Source organism: Vicugna pacos, chromosome 4 (assembly GCF_048564905.1).
Source record: "Vicugna pacos chromosome 4, VicPac4, whole genome shotgun sequence".
Taxonomy (NCBI): Eukaryota; Metazoa; Chordata; class Mammalia; order Artiodactyla; family Camelidae; genus Vicugna; species Vicugna pacos.
Genome location: NC_132990.1, coordinates 9,268,472 through 9,283,942, shown reverse-complemented (window position 1 = coordinate 9,283,942; position 15,471 = coordinate 9,268,472). Strand labels below are relative to the sequence as shown.

At 37.8% G+C, this 15,471-nt stretch overlaps 1 protein-coding gene across 1 annotated transcript in view; it reads left to right on the top strand.

Annotated features, from left to right (window-relative positions):
• Positions 1-1,571: 1,571 nt before the first annotated feature.
• Positions 1,572-15,471, top strand: part of UBE2R2 (ubiquitin conjugating enzyme E2 R2) — a 91,134-nt gene continuing 77,234 nt past the window's right edge. Inside the window, exon 1 of the mRNA XM_006216818.3 lies at positions 1,572-2,240. Coding sequence (XP_006216880.2) covers positions 2,064-2,240 — 177 coding nt within the window. The 5' untranslated portion in view covers positions 1,572-2,063. The remainder of the gene's footprint in view (positions 2,241-15,471) is intronic.

Genomic DNA, 15,471 nt, shown 5'->3' with positions numbered 1-15,471 from the left:
TCAAGAGGACCCTAACAAAACATGAAAACTGAATATAGTACAGTGTCTAGGATGGGATCCTGGAATAGAAAAGGGATATTAGGTAAAAACTAAGGAAATGTAAGTACAGACTTCAGTTAATAATAATATATCAATATTGGCTCATTAATTGTAATAAATGTATTATACCAATGCAAGATATTAATAATAGGGGAAATTGAGTGCCAGGCATATGAGAACTCTCTGTACTATCCTCTGCGTTATTCTATAAATCTAAAACCGTTGTTTAAAAAAAGTCTATTAAAAAATGGAGGTGGTGGTAACCAGAATACAGCAATGCCTTGTGCTAAACTTTGTATCTAGATGATCTCATTGAATCTTTACAATTGTTTATGTTAGGTATAATTAACCTTCTTTTACAGAAGCTTATGAAAAAGGAAGAGGTAATAAAATGTAAACGGTAGAGCCAGCGTTGGAACCAAGAATCTTTCTGATACCAAAATTCTAAGTGTGTGTGGAAGGAACTCACAGTATCCTGGCTTTTCTAGGAAACATTCTGGCAGTTATCACAGGATGTGCCTTCCTAAGAGAAAGGGGCATTCTAAATCACAGAGATTGCAAACTGTGTCTGCATCTCACTGCAGTCATGATTATCTTAAAAGTCTCCCAGTTCTAGGGGGACTTTCAAGCTGAAAGGATCTGTAGGGGGTCAAAGTTCAACCAAGTACATCATTTTACAAATGGTAAACTGGGGGATAGCCAAAGCTCTTGCCCCAAATCAGAGAAAAGGACCAAGAACCCAGGTTCAGTCTGTATTATTATTTCTTTATTTAACACAAGTTCCTCTTTGCAGTTAAGAACGTAAGTAGAAACTGGCTTATCTGCATTCCTCATCTCTCGGATGGGAAACTGTCCCCCAACCCCTCAAGTGAGTTGCTCTCCAAAGACACAATGGCGTGAGGCCCAGACCTGCAGAAGAGATGTGGGGATGCTTGTTCCCACCTATAAGACCCACATTCTCAGCACATCCTCATCAAGCATCTATTGAGTGCCGGAACCGCGATTGTGTGTCACGGGATGGGGGGAGGTGGAGGCCTGCAGAGGATCAGGGCTCTCCAAGGATGGCTGCGGAGGCCTGTGGATACACAGAGGGGGAGGAGGGCGATGACAGTTCTAGGACCAGAGCTCCCTTCCTGGGCACGCCTTTGGAACCGCGGCATCAAGCCGCACAACCGTCATTTTGGGGCCAAGGGCATCCCCTGCGGCCACCCTCGGCCCTCAAGCCGCTTGGCCCTTTAAGGGCGGGGAACACGCGCTGGCGTCACAAAGCGCCGCCGCCGCGCGGGGCGGCGGCGTGGAGGCGGGGAAGTGGGAGGAGGAGGAGGAGGGAGAGGAGGGCTGGGGAGGGAGGGGCGCGCGCACGCGCGTCGGGCCGCCCGCCGCCGAGAGCCGCCCTCCCTCCCGACGTGCGCCCCTCCTCCCTCTCTCCCTCCCTTCTTCTTTGCTCCGTCGCTCCCGCGGCGCGAGGCGCTCTCGCACTTCTCCTCCTCCTCCTCCGCCGTCGCCCCTCCCCCCGCGCAGCCGCCGCCGCCGCCGCGAGACCCCCGCGTGCTGCGCTCCCCCCCGCCCTTCGGCCCCGCGCGCCCTTCGGCCCCGGCGGCCCGTGAGGAGAACGAGAAAGCGAGCGAGCGCGGCGCTCCCGGGCTGGCTTGGCCCCGTCTCCTCACCATCTCCGGCCCTCCGCCGCCTTCCTCCGCTTCCACCTCCTCTCCCCCCCCCGCTCCAAGCTGAGGCCCCCTCCGGGGGGGGGAGGCCCGGGACCCGGAGCGAATTTCTCTAACTCCCTCTACCCCTCCCCCAACCCGGCCCGAGTGTGAGGAGAAGGGCCCGGCCCGGCCCGCGTCGTGTGTGAGGAGGAACCGGGCCGGCCCACGGGCCGTCTGGGGCCTGGTCCTGCCGTCCGAGTGTGTGAAGAGAGAGGCCCGGTGCGGCCCGGCCGAGGGCGAGCGGAGGGGAGGGGCCTGGTCCGGCCCGGCCGGTGCGTGAGGACTGGGGCCCCGGCCCGGCGCGCCGCCGCCGCCGCGATGGCCCAGCAGCAGATGACCAGTTCGCAGAAGGCCCTGATGCTCGAGCTGAAATCCCTGCAGGAGGAACCGGTGGAGGGCTTCCGGATCACCCTGGTGGATGAGTCCGACCTCTACAACTGGGAGGTTGCCATCTTCGGACCCCCTAATACCCTCTACGAAGGCGGCTACTTCAAGGTACCCCCCACCCCCTCTCAGACCAGGCTTCCCCCGGAGGCCGCAGCTTTCGGCTGTTTTCGGGGCCCAGAGCGAGCGCGGGTGAGCGGAGGGGGCTCCTCACCTCGCAGCCCCCTCCCCCCATCCGTAGAGGCAGGAAGGCCTTGCTTGCTCACCAAGTGCCTTTTCTTTGTCATGGGGGCGGGGGCGGGAGGCCAGACTGCATCGGGAAATAGGAAAGCCTCTGTGGCTAGGGTAGTGGCTACCGGAGGAGGAGGAGGAGGAGGGCGGTCTTTGTTTTGTTTCCCCAGCTGAGGGTGTTTGGGAAGCCAGGTGGTCTGTCTTTCCCCTCTCGTCAGAATCATCTCTGCGCCGGTTGGAACTACCCCAGAGGGCAGAGTGACCTGCACTTAGGGGATTGGACCTTCCTTTTGGGGGTGGGGGTGGGGGGGAAGGGGTATTAGCCGGTCATTCTAGCCGCTGTACAGTGACCTGACGTTTTGGGGGTTTGATGGGCTTCTTGCATAGTGGTAGTTTCAACTTCGCATTCCAGTGGGCGGTAATGAAGAATAGGACCCAAGGGGTGGTAAACAAGGGTATCTGCGTTTTCTTGCCATTATCCCCTTGCGGGAATTGTAATTTAGCCCCCTTTCTGTCCTCATTTTCTGTTTACTTCAGTAGTGTTTCAAAATGCCCTTTGTCCTCACCCTGCCACCAACTTTACTGGCTTCCCCCTCCGCCCCCCACATGTAGAAACAGCCACAGAGGGCGGAACGTGTTATGTAGGGAGATTGATAGTTTCCCACTTTAGGAAGACAAAATCGAACCCTTTTGCTCAGATGGCTAACTCTAGTAGATGGGGTGGTCTCACAGATGAAAAAGATCATCTGAGGTGAGATGGTTTCACGGAGTAGGACGGCTCCTTAGCGACCATAGACATTGTGTCTATTGTTTTCCAGGATTTTAGAACAGCGGTTATTACCATTACTGAATCTCGGATTTTTTTTTTTATTCCAAGGTAGGTAACTTGGAGATAGATATTGAGGGTTTTTTGGTGTGACTTTTACCATTTTTGGAGGGACAGATTGAAGATTGAATGTTTTAAATGGTGGGGTATAGAGACAGGAAGTGATGCTTAGGAATTGATTTAATTTTTTATTTCCAAAATTAGGTAAAATAGGGCCGTGAGTCAGTCTTAGTTTGTTTTGAAGGGAGGGGCTATCTTGGCAAAAGTTCTAAATGAGTGTCTTAGTCATGTAGTTACGTGTGTTTTTAAGGAGTACCCAATTACTTAAGTTTTCTACTCTTCTAAAGGTAGAAGCCTCAGTTTCAGGCTTGAAATTGGGTCTACTTTGTAGAAAATGTAAAGAATTGATAGAGGAATGTTTAATATTTATGCCTGTGATAGTCACCGAACACTTAGTTTAAAGCTTGTATTTAGAATATTGTGTATACTAACTATATGCTTCATACACTCTACTTTTCAGACGCAGATATTTGTAAAATCTGGCCAACTTTAGTGAAGTTTAATTTCCAAAAAGTATCATTGTTTGGTACAATTGATAATCTAGTTAAATGGAGACTAGCTAGAATGATCTTACTCCAATGCAGTTTGTTAAAAAAAAAAAGGAATAACAACAGCAACAAAAAAAACTATATGAAAGGAAATAATGGGTTACAAATTGTAGTGTTTTTGCTTAAGCAATTGTGAAAGGAGTGTGGCAAACCCTCTCAGTTTGGAATAGGTAATACAGAAAGAAGATTCCCTGCAGCATACAGTGATTTAAATTAAATGCTTTTTAATTTCAGTCCTATTTGAAGAGAATGGTTTAATCTACAATTTCATTCTATATGTTAGATTTCTTAATCTTGGAGTGTTTTTAACCTTTAATTGTGACATGTAAAACGTGTGAAAATTCTTAAACAGTCTTTGTGTTTCAGCCTTGTGTGAGAATTTTGTTGTTTTTCTTCTGTTTTTTTCCTTCTTAATATGAGTTTTTATACCAGAGTCCTTTGTTGGAAAAAGGCAAATTTATGGTCATGAGCAGTTAACACTGGTGATAGGTTTAAAACCATTGTTTTTTTAATTTCACTGTTTTTGTCTTTAAACAAGGCATTTAGTGTGCTCTACTACAGCTGCAGTTAAAAGTTGGCACAGACCTTTCTCTACTACTTCCTTTGTTGAATGATGGTCCTTCAACATTTAATGTAATTTATTTTCAAGTTAAACTCTTTTCCTCATCTTACATTGCAGTTTCAGGAGACAGTGGGCTGCCGGTCATTCTTTAAATTTTTCATAATGTAACTCCTTTAGCTTTCACATATTAACAGGCTTCTAACTGATCTTTTTCATCATGAAATAGTTGGCTCCAGTGTGTTTTAACTGAGCATCTGTTGTGATAGAGACTTGTGAAACCTGTATTTCGCGAATTTGTTTTTTCATCCTGTTTTTGGTTTTTAAATACCTTGAATCTGTGTGATTCTTAGCTGAGTGTCTGATTTTCTGCACTTATAAAATCTTTTTAGACCTCACTATTTTTTGTCTAGTTTCTTAATCTCATTATTTACCCAGTGAATTTCTTTGCTGCTTTGCATTTTTCTTCTGGGGTCTATGATTATAGAATAAAAAGTAGGGAGATGGCTTAGAACATCCAGAACACATCTGAACTTAATTTTGCTAGTGTGGAGCAAGTTGGAATTTTATTGTTACCGAAAGATTAAATTGTTGATCAAGGCAACAGTTAGTGATAACTTTTAACAAGTTTACTCCCATTCCTGTAAAAAGAACTGTCTTTTCAAATAACTCCCGATAACATAACTTCATCTGGCTGTTTTAGTATAGAACCTCCTTGGAACTCCTGCGTTATTTATCTAAATGCATGATAGCAGTGAGTCTAGAGATCAGAAAGTGAGAGTGACTATTTCATGAAGTGCATAACAAAAGTTTAAATGATACAGAGAGCTTAAAGTATAGTAGTTAACTTTTTGTAGTTTTGGTTTTATTCAGTAATATAAGGGAATGAAATATGGGCATGTTTCATTTTTGGATAACTCTCAACTGATAAAATTTAGAAAGTATTTATATACGCAAAGTTTTCCTTAATAGGATGTTGTTTATCAGACTTAACATTTTGTTTTATATTAAAGAAGCTCCTCAATAATTGTTTTTAAAAATAAAGGATATGCATTATTTTCGTTTCTTCTGGAATAAATGAATCTGTTTTCCCCTCCTTCCAAAAAAGAAACCAACCAGACTTAACCCCCTTGTGTCTGGCAGTTTTCTTCAGATTATAGCATACTCTATTTTATGACTCTAATTCTTAGTATATAGTTGAAATAATTCTTAAATGACTCTTAGTCTTTTTGACATATGGATCCTTTTGAGAGCTTTATCAGTTTTCCTCAGAAGAAGATGAACAATATAGTAATTTGTATGCACTTTCAGAGAGTTAACTGATAGGTTAAGAATCCCCTTTTTAAGAGGGGGGTGGGGATAGCTCAAGTGGCAGAGCACGTGCTTAGCATGCCCCAGGTCCTGGGTTCAATCCTCAGTACCTCCTGTAAGAATAAATAAATATATTTACCTCCCCCCACCTCCACTAAAATAGAATAATTAAGTAATACAGCAACAAGTAAATAAAATATTAAAAAAGAAAGGATAAAAAAATCTTTTTAAGGGATTTGGACAGGCAACTTTAAAAACAAAATTAAATGACTTTGAAATTATGGAAGTAATGCTTTTTTTAATGCTTTCTTTTTTTTTAATTATATGATGAGTCAGTCAGTTAAACTTTTTATTTAAAAATTTTTCTTCAGTCATTTGAGAATACCTCTTAGGGCTTTTAGCTGTAACCTTTTTTAGAAGCTGAACTTGAGTGCTAGGTGAACTAAGGCAACATTGTAAATGGAAACATAGTCAATGTCTAGTGGTTTCTGGCACAAATACAATTTTAGTGCCCCCTCAAAATATAGCACCTCAGTATTTTGGAGTATGATTTTACCCTGTTAAGTCTTAGAATTGCCATCAGCCAGGTAGCACTTGTGACCTAGTTGTGAGAGACCCTTCTGTTGAAATTTTCTGGTAAAATTTTTTAAATGCCAGTATCAGTGTCCTAAATTTGTTAAAAATAAAAATTATTTCTTTTTGAATGAAGGATTTGAGTCCTCAGTACTTTTTGCTGCATATTGATTCCTCCTTCTGAGATTTGTGTTGTGTTAGTAAACAGTATTTATTGAACACACATCAAAGGCAAAGCACTGTAAAAAGAGCAACTACTTCATAAATAGTGAAGTATTAGGACATTTATAACCTTTATGAATGATCACCATAAAAATCTTTGTACAGACTTTGAAATACAGAAATGTGAGGTGTAGCTGTTATTAACAGAATTATAATGGTAATTAAAATCAAAGCTTTTAAAGTTTTAAGGCTAGTTAACGCATTGGTCAACATAACCACAGTCTATCATGATAAAATGTTCTGTTCTATATTTGCAACTTAGTATTAGTGGGCCTAGTCTAAGTTTCCAGAAGAATCTGTCGGAGATAGTTGAAATAAAGGAGGCCATCTAACAAATTGGCCCGCGTCTGCTAATCTAGTTATGGGAAAATAACAAAGAGTTATAAATCCAGAGTTTAGGATTACAGAACTCCATCTTGCTGAAAGGTCGTGTTTAAAAGTTTAACTTCTTTTATGTTCCTGAACTTCTTTTGGATTGTTTTATGTACAACTTACGTAGATATCCAAATAAGACTGAACTCTTTCTTTGAAAGTGCTCTCTCTGCACAGAATTAATTCATTTCAACTTTATTCAGTGAGAAATTGTTATTCAGAGTTTATGCTTATGTATCTTTATTTTTTTTGGGGGGGAGAGAGAATTAGGTTTGTTTATTTATTTGAGTAAAGGTAGATTTATTTAGAGAGATGCATACCACATAGAGTGTAAGGCAAGGAAAGAGGCGTAGGAATTGGGTGCTCAGGTTAAAGTAAAAGTAGGTACACACTCCATAGACAGAGTGCGGGCCATCTCCAAAGGGGAGGGAGTGAAAAAGTCCTAATTATTATTATTTTTAATGGAGGTCATGGGATTGAGCTCAGGACCTCATGCATGCTAAGCATGTGCTCTAGCATTTGAGCTATACCCTCCTCCCTGCTTAAGTATCTTTACATGAAGTGAATGGAATGATACTAAAATAAAAATTTTTTGAATTTTTTTTTTAATTTTGGAGCGGGGTAGGTAATGATGGATACTAAATTGAAGAGATATAGTTAAGATTGCCAAGATTTGGATGTAAACAAATTCTTCCATATGGGAAAATTCAGATTTGGAAATATGTATTTATGATAGAGAGTGATAGTTTAAGCACTTTCACTTAATTTGCTTTAATAACAAATGTAAAAATGCTTTTGTTAAAACACAATGAATTAAATTACTGTTGTGAATCTAGTGGCATGGTCAGTAGAATGAGCACTTAAAACATGCTAAAACTTTGAATGTTGTGTCTAATTGGCAGATACAAGCTAGTATCCTTAGTATAGTAATATAGGTGTTAGTAGCTGACATTTATTGAATGCTTACTATATGCCACATACTTGACATAGACGATCTCATAATCCTTCTGTGAGGTGTGGTCACTATTACTCTTACTATATATGTAGGAAAACAGTCGCAGAGCGTATTTGACTTGCCCCAGGGTCCTCAGCTAGAAAGTTGTAATACCGAGCTGTAATAACTGGACTGATTGACTTTAAAGCCTATGTTATTCTCTTGAGACCTTTTTTCACTTAAGATAATGTTTGAAGGTATAAAAGTGGAGCTTTAAGAAAATAAAATTTATGGAGCATTTGAAAGGGAACTTTTTGTTTAAAATTTTATGACTTTAAAGGTCACAAGTGTGATTATCTGTCCCTTCCAATTATTGGGAGAGATTGTTATGACTTCAGTCTATAACTCTTAAATTCACTGGAGAAAATTGGATTTTTGTTGTTCTTGGACAACTTGGATTAGAGAGTGACATCATATTGCAGAAGTATTTTTTAATTGGCAAATATGATTCCTTTGATAACAACTTTCTCATTAAGGGAAGAGTAGGATGGTGATAGAATTCAGAAATGAATCTGAGAAGACTAGTTTTGGAATTAGAAATGATGATAAAACACCTGAAGTGACGGGAGGATGATAGAGGGAGTTAAATTTGTTAATACAGTATTGTTTTATATTTTAAAAGGATGCCTTAACAGTGTAAGATTAAAACTTTTTTTTGTTATTCTTTCAGTTGAGTCTGTTAACTGTTATTCCTTATCTCTATTACAGCACCTTTAGATCATTGCCATAGTTTTAATTTATTCTGTATTTGGATTTTCAAATTTATTATTTAGTCATCTGCTTTACTGTATTTGCTGTATGGGCAGCTGATGCTTAATTTGAAGGATAAATCCCATGAAATAATTTGGCATGTATGGCTCACTTAGTGGCATACATAGTAATTCAGGTTGTAAACATTGAACGTTTACTTACTTTATTGAAAATAATCCTGGCCCTATTTATAAGATAGTATTAAGGATTGGTAAAGTCACCAAAACTTGGACAGTATGTAGTAATCCTTCATGGAACAGAACTTTTTAAAGCTTAGAAAACAGATTTTTGAGTTTACTTCCTGATATATATGGCAAAACAAAAAAATTCATTATTCAAAAGCATATCTTTCATATGATTTGAAACTTTAATTTTGAAATTGCAGTAGAAGCACGGGTGAAGTTAGTCTAATACTTCACATTCACATTTCATTTTTGGACTAAAAAATAGTTTACTCAGATTATTTACCTCATTCACCAGGTTGAATCTGAATCACCTTTGAATTTTAAACAAAACAAAGTCCACACTAAAGAAGTGAAGATTTGCCACTAGTAAGAACATTAAGATGTGCAATAGGCTCTGAAGGCAGTTCTCAAAAAAAAAGGGAATCCTGAATTGTTTTGAGCAATGTCAGTCTAGCACTGTTGGAGTGGGTATATCGTCAGCCTTCTGAGGTATTTGCTCTGAAGAGGGCAAAGCTCATTTGAGTTCTGGTAGTTGGGTTTAAAACAAACAAAACTTATTACTTAAGGCCCATCTTGGTCTTACCACATAACTGCTATTTCCCTCATTGGCTAAACAAGGGTAAGAATAATATATTTAAGCCAGTAAGGACTAACACCTGTGGGAAAACTGCAGCGTTAATGTGAAAAAAAAGAAAAAAAAAGTATAGTAACTATGTTCTCAGTGTTTCTACACTGAGTTCTTTGGATTTTGGTTATCATATTTCATGGGAAGTTTGCTAGACAAAAAGAGAAGTCTTACTGAAGGTATGGAAATTCTGTGGAATTTAGATTAAGATGTAAGGAGTCATGTGTTAAAAGGGCTTTAAAGGGAGAGTACCTCCTGAGTTTTGAATTGGTAAGTCTCCACCTTTCTTATATAACCATTTTTTTCTGAAGTAATTTTTATTGGTAAATTGTGGAATAAGTTATGTATAGAAAGGCTCCTTAAATTAAAAAAAGAATGTTGCTAGTAGGTGGTACAACTGGAAAAGTTAACTGAAGGACAGTATATAAGTATAGTATTAAGGAAATCAATTATTTCTAGCTTAAAAAAATTTTTTTTCTATTGTGACTAAACCTAGTTGTGTGTGACTCTAAATAAACTCTTAAGATTATAGCTCCTTAAGAAATGCTGGTGGGTCTTTTACGTATCTTTGAAATTCCTTAGTATTTGGCATAGGACCTAAAAGAGTAATACTTAATCTTTTGGTGGAGGTCACATCCTTTGAGAATGACAGCACCCTCCGCCTCCTGCCTCCAAAGTCTTCGTGAAGTTTCAAGTTACTGATAACCTGAATTTCCTCCATAGATCTTAGATGAACATAGTGAGTGGTAATACTAGTAGCTAAGTATTTGGACTACTTAGTTTCTCAAGTTATGCTTTCCCTTTTTGGAAGAAATTGGATTTTGTTTGGGTTTTTCCATCAGTGACATTTTTCTATAGTTGCCAGATTGCCTCAAATAAATCAATGTTCTTGGTGACCGAAGGTTTAGCTAAAAATTAAGATTGAAATCTTGGTTATACAGTAATATAGGACGTTAGGATCTTTATAAAGGGCTCCTCTTACAGTTTAAGTATTAGAAAATTTATTTAGGAGAGATTAAGAATTTGGAGCAGTGATAATGAGAGGTAGTAGCAAAATCTGCTGGCTTTAGCAACCTTGACTTCCGTAATCCTATGAAGATCAAGATTTCTTCACCTTATTTGGAAAATCTAATGAATAGAACAAAACAATTAAACCTAGTTTTGTTTTAGTATTTCAGAAGACATTAGATTAAATCTTTTAAAAGCAGACTAGAAGTGCATTTTAGAAGTTTAGAGGGGAGGATATAGCTCAGTGATAGAGTGCATGCCTAGCATGCACAAGGTCCTGGGTTCAATCCTCAGTACTTCCATTAAAAAAAAAAATCTAATTCCCCTCCCCCCCAAAATAAATAGTGACTATAAATGTTATGAATGTTTTAATGGTTCTTGATACATTAAAGAAATCAGGATAATTAGAAATTTTTATAGCTGAACATGCATGCAGACATGCAGAGAATAGTTTTGGTGATGTTTAGCCAGGTAATTTTGGTGATGTTTACCAAATATATAAATACATTTTTCTCTACTCCATGTATATAGTCTCCTAAATATAAGATTAACTACATCTTGTTTATTCTGTTTTCATATATAATATCTTGAACAAATTAATTGTTAACAAGGTGGTGTAGGGAGGGACTTCTAAAATAGGTAAAATTTCTCTGGTGTGTGAATTGTAACACACACAGTCTCCTGAGGTTATTGTTCCAGCTAACAAATATATCCTGAAGACTTTTAAGTCTACATACCCAGTTAGACCTCTTGAGTTTTTGCCTGCCAATTAGACATTTCCGCTAGTATGTGTTATTTACACTAAACACTAAACTCTTAAATACTAAACTGAGCTCTACCTTTTCCCATAAGCCTCTTTTATGTTCCCTCTCGTGGATATTGGACACTGTCTACCCGGTAACACAGGCCTAGAAGCTGGAAATCAGTTCAGATGATTTCTGCTTCCTTCTTCCACATATCCAGTTGTTTTTAGTATCTCGTGTGTTTGGTATTTAGCTTCTCTTCTTTATTCCTACAGCCACCATGTAAAGTCACACTCACTTAGACTATGACAGTAGTGTCTTTACTCTGTCTTGTGGCTCCTCTGGTCTATAATATCCCCAGAGTGACCTTTCTAGAGCTCTAATCTGACCTGTCCCCGCCCTTGCCAAAACCCCCCCCCAAAAGACAGAGAGGAGTTATCAGCTCATCTTCCACAAACTTAAATAAAAATTCCTTTGTTTGACATACAAGACCCTTTTGATTGTTGCTTACTTTCCCAATTGTATTTCCTGTTCTTGCCCCATTAGGTAGTCTTTTGACAGTACCATTGCCTAACCTGTTAACTGTCTGGAATGCCCTTTTCAATTTTTGTCCTGTGCCCTTTTTATTCCGGTGAACTCTAGCTATTATTTTAAAGACCTAATTCACTCTGAATGATGTTCTTGGGTTCTCTTCCTCTGATCCCCACTCCCCCCTGTTAAAGATTGTTTTAAAGTAAACCCCAGACATCATATCCTTTCATCGCTAAATACTGGAGTCTCTAAAAGACAAGAAATCTTTTAAAAAACATAATGGTATTATTCTTACACTTACTAAATAAACAATAAATAATATTATCTAACATCCAATCAGTGTTCAGATTTCCCCAGTTGTCTCATAGGTATCCTGTTAAGTTAGTTTGAATTAACATCCAAAATAAGGTCTACAGTTGCACTTGGCTGATAGGCTTCTTAGGACTTTCTTAATCTATGTATTTCCCTTCCTCCTTTTTTTTAAAATAACAGCATCCTTGAGAAACAATTTACATGTGATACAATTCACTCATTTAAATGTACAATTCAATGGTTTTTAGTATATTCACAGTTATACAGCCATCACCACAATTTTAGAACATTTTCATCACTCCAAAAAGAAACCCATTAGCAGTCATTTCCCCCCCGGCCTAGGTCATCAGTCTATTTGCTGGAGCTGTAGATTTGCCTATTCTGTAAGTGTATAGATCTACATTTCATATAAATGTAATAATAATAAATGGTTTTTCACTTAGCTTTGTTTTTAAGGTTCATGTATGTTGTGGTGTGTATCTATATTACTCCTTTTCATTGTTAAAATGTCCATTCTATGGACATTTTATTTATCTGTTCACCATTTGATGAACATTTGGGTTGTTTTCCACTATTTGGTTATTATAAATGCTGATAGGAATGTTTGTGTACAAGTTTCAGTGTGAATATATGGTTTCATCTCTTTTGGGTATTTACCTAGGCATAGAATTACTGGGTCATATGATAACTCTGTGTAACCATTTGAGGAACTGCCAGACTGTTTTCCAATTTTACATTCCCACCAGTAGTATGAGGGTTCTCATTTCTCTACATCTTCACCAACACTTGTTTTCTCTCTCTCAAAAAATTTTTATTGGTTAGCAATTGAATATATTTAACTGCTGAACTGCTATCTTCAGTTTTAAGGAATTCACTGTTGGACTGGCGATAATTATACTTTATTACAAACTAAGGGATATTATAGTACTAAAAGGACAGGAAAGTTACTGTTTCTAACCCTGGAGGTCACCAGACATTTGGTATAAAGTAATTATGGTAAGTTCTAGCCCTAAACCTAGTTAGCTACCTATTTTTCACACCTTACTTCTTTTCTGGTTTAATTCATAAACCTCTTCCTACAGGACCTAGTTGTATGTCAGCTTCAGCATGGAGCCATTTAAATTTAGGTTAGTAGATTTGGTGGGGAAAAATACTAAGTTCATGATGGAGTTAACCTATTATGTAGGTGTTATATAGGAATTTCCTAACATATAATAATGAGGGACATTTATTAAGTGTGTTCATTTATTATTTTTCTTTAAAGTAATCTAGGAAAACTATTCAAGCAGTATGAAAGTCTTTTTCTCCCCTGAAAATCATTTAACTGATATGTAATCCTCCAGAAATAGTCTGTTTATATACAAATATATGTATGCATTTGTAAACTATAAATGTGGTTATACTCTAAGTTTTCTTCTGCATCTTGCTTTTTTAAAAAAAATAACAGTTTATCTTGGCAGTCTTTCTATTATTAATACTTGAGGACTGTCTCATCATTTGTAACTATTGCTCAGTATTCCACTTGTTAAGGAAATACTTTATTTTCCTGTTGATGGACAATTGTTTTCAGTTCTTTACTTTTATAAGCAAAGCTGAAAGGGACATTTTTACATACCTCTATACTTTTGTGAGTAGATTTGCTGGATTGAAGGGTATGTGTGTTTGTTTATTATGGCTTTAAAATTGATTAATAATTACTGATTTTTTAATTGAAGTATAGTCAGCTTACAATGTGTCAATTTATTGCGTACAGCATAATAGTTCAGTCACACATATGCATATATATATTTCTTTTCATATTCTTTTTCATTATAGGTTACTGCAGGATAGTGAATACAATTCCCTGTGCTATATAGTATAAACTTGTTGTTCATCTTTTTTATATATAGTAGTTTGTACCTGCAAATCTCGAACTCCCAATTTATCCTTTCCCACCCTCTACCCCCTGGCAACCACAAGTTTGTTTTCTATGTCTGTGAGTCTGTTTCTGTTTTGTAAATAAGTTCATTTGTCTTTTTTTAGATTCCACATATAACTGATATCATATAGTATTTTTCTTTCTCTTTCTGCCTTCACTTAGAGTGAAAATCTCCAGGTACATCCATGTTGCTGCAAATGGCATTTTTTATGGCTGAGTAGTAGTCCATTCTATAAGTATACTGCAACTTCTTTATACAGGTGTCTGTCGATGGACATTTAGGTTGTTTCCATGTCTTGGGTTTGTAAATAGTGTTACTATGAACATTGGGGTGCATGTATCTTCTCAAATTAAAGTTTCTTCTGGATATATGCCCGGGAGTGGGACTCCTGAACCAAATAGTAAGTCTGTTTTTAGTCTTTTGTGAAGTCTTCATACTGTTTTCCATAATGGCTACACCAAACTACATTCCTACCAACAGTGTAGGAGAGTTCAAAGGGTATGTGTACTTATATTTTGCTAAAGAGTCAAATTACCCTTCAAAAATATTTATTTGTATTCCATAATGTAATCTATGTGGGTATTGTAAAACTGTTTGCAGTTCTAAGTCAGCCTTTATGGTGATTGTTTCTTTTAATTGTAAGTGAAATTTAGCTTACTTTTATGTCATTGGCCATTTGTAGTATTTATGCAAGTTGTCTATACTAGTCCTTTGCCTATTTTTCTTCAGCAGTTTTTTTTAATAAAGGCTGCTTGCCTAAAGGAAGTTAAATGTATTGCATGTTGCAAATATCTTTTCCTGTGTGTCATTTATTAATGATATAATTTAAAATATTAACTTACGCTTAGAATTCTGTCCAAAGTTAAACATGAAGACAAGCACAGAGAAAGTTGTGTTGTCACTGTCTTGACAGCAGAATAGAAGAATTTATAGGGTTTAGAGTGAGCTCTCTTAACATTGTCATGTAGACTTTTATGTTCATATTCTGTGAAAAAGCTTGATACTAATGATGTACAAGCTGATACAGAAGTACCTGTATTTATCTTTGTAAGTGGCAGTAAGAAACTTTTTGAAAATCAAATGTTTATCCCCAGTTATGTCAACACATTTATTGTAGAAAGTTTTAAAAGTTCTTGGAACTGTGAAGAAAAAAGTTCGTTGTGATGATGCTTCTAGAAATAATACTTTTAAATATATTTCCTCTGAAATATGCTAGGTTCAATTTAAAAAATACTGTGTATCCATTTTTTAGAAATAGTATATTTTGAACATTTTCCCAACTATCTGTTATTTAACCTTTTCCCTTTGTTGAACATGGAGATTTATTTTGCTTTCTAAACAATACTACATTGAATTTTATATGTGTGTGTGTCTTTCACAAAAGTTTTTGGTACTGGATATATTGGGTCAAAAGTTATGAACACCAAGGTGGCTACTATGGGCTTAGTTTTAATTAATTGTGTATAGGAAAGTTAAAGGGCCTATAATAGTGAAAACAATTCCAAAAAAGAACAAAATTGGAAGATTCACAATGTCTAATTTTAAGATGTACTGTAAAGCTAGCCAGTGTGGT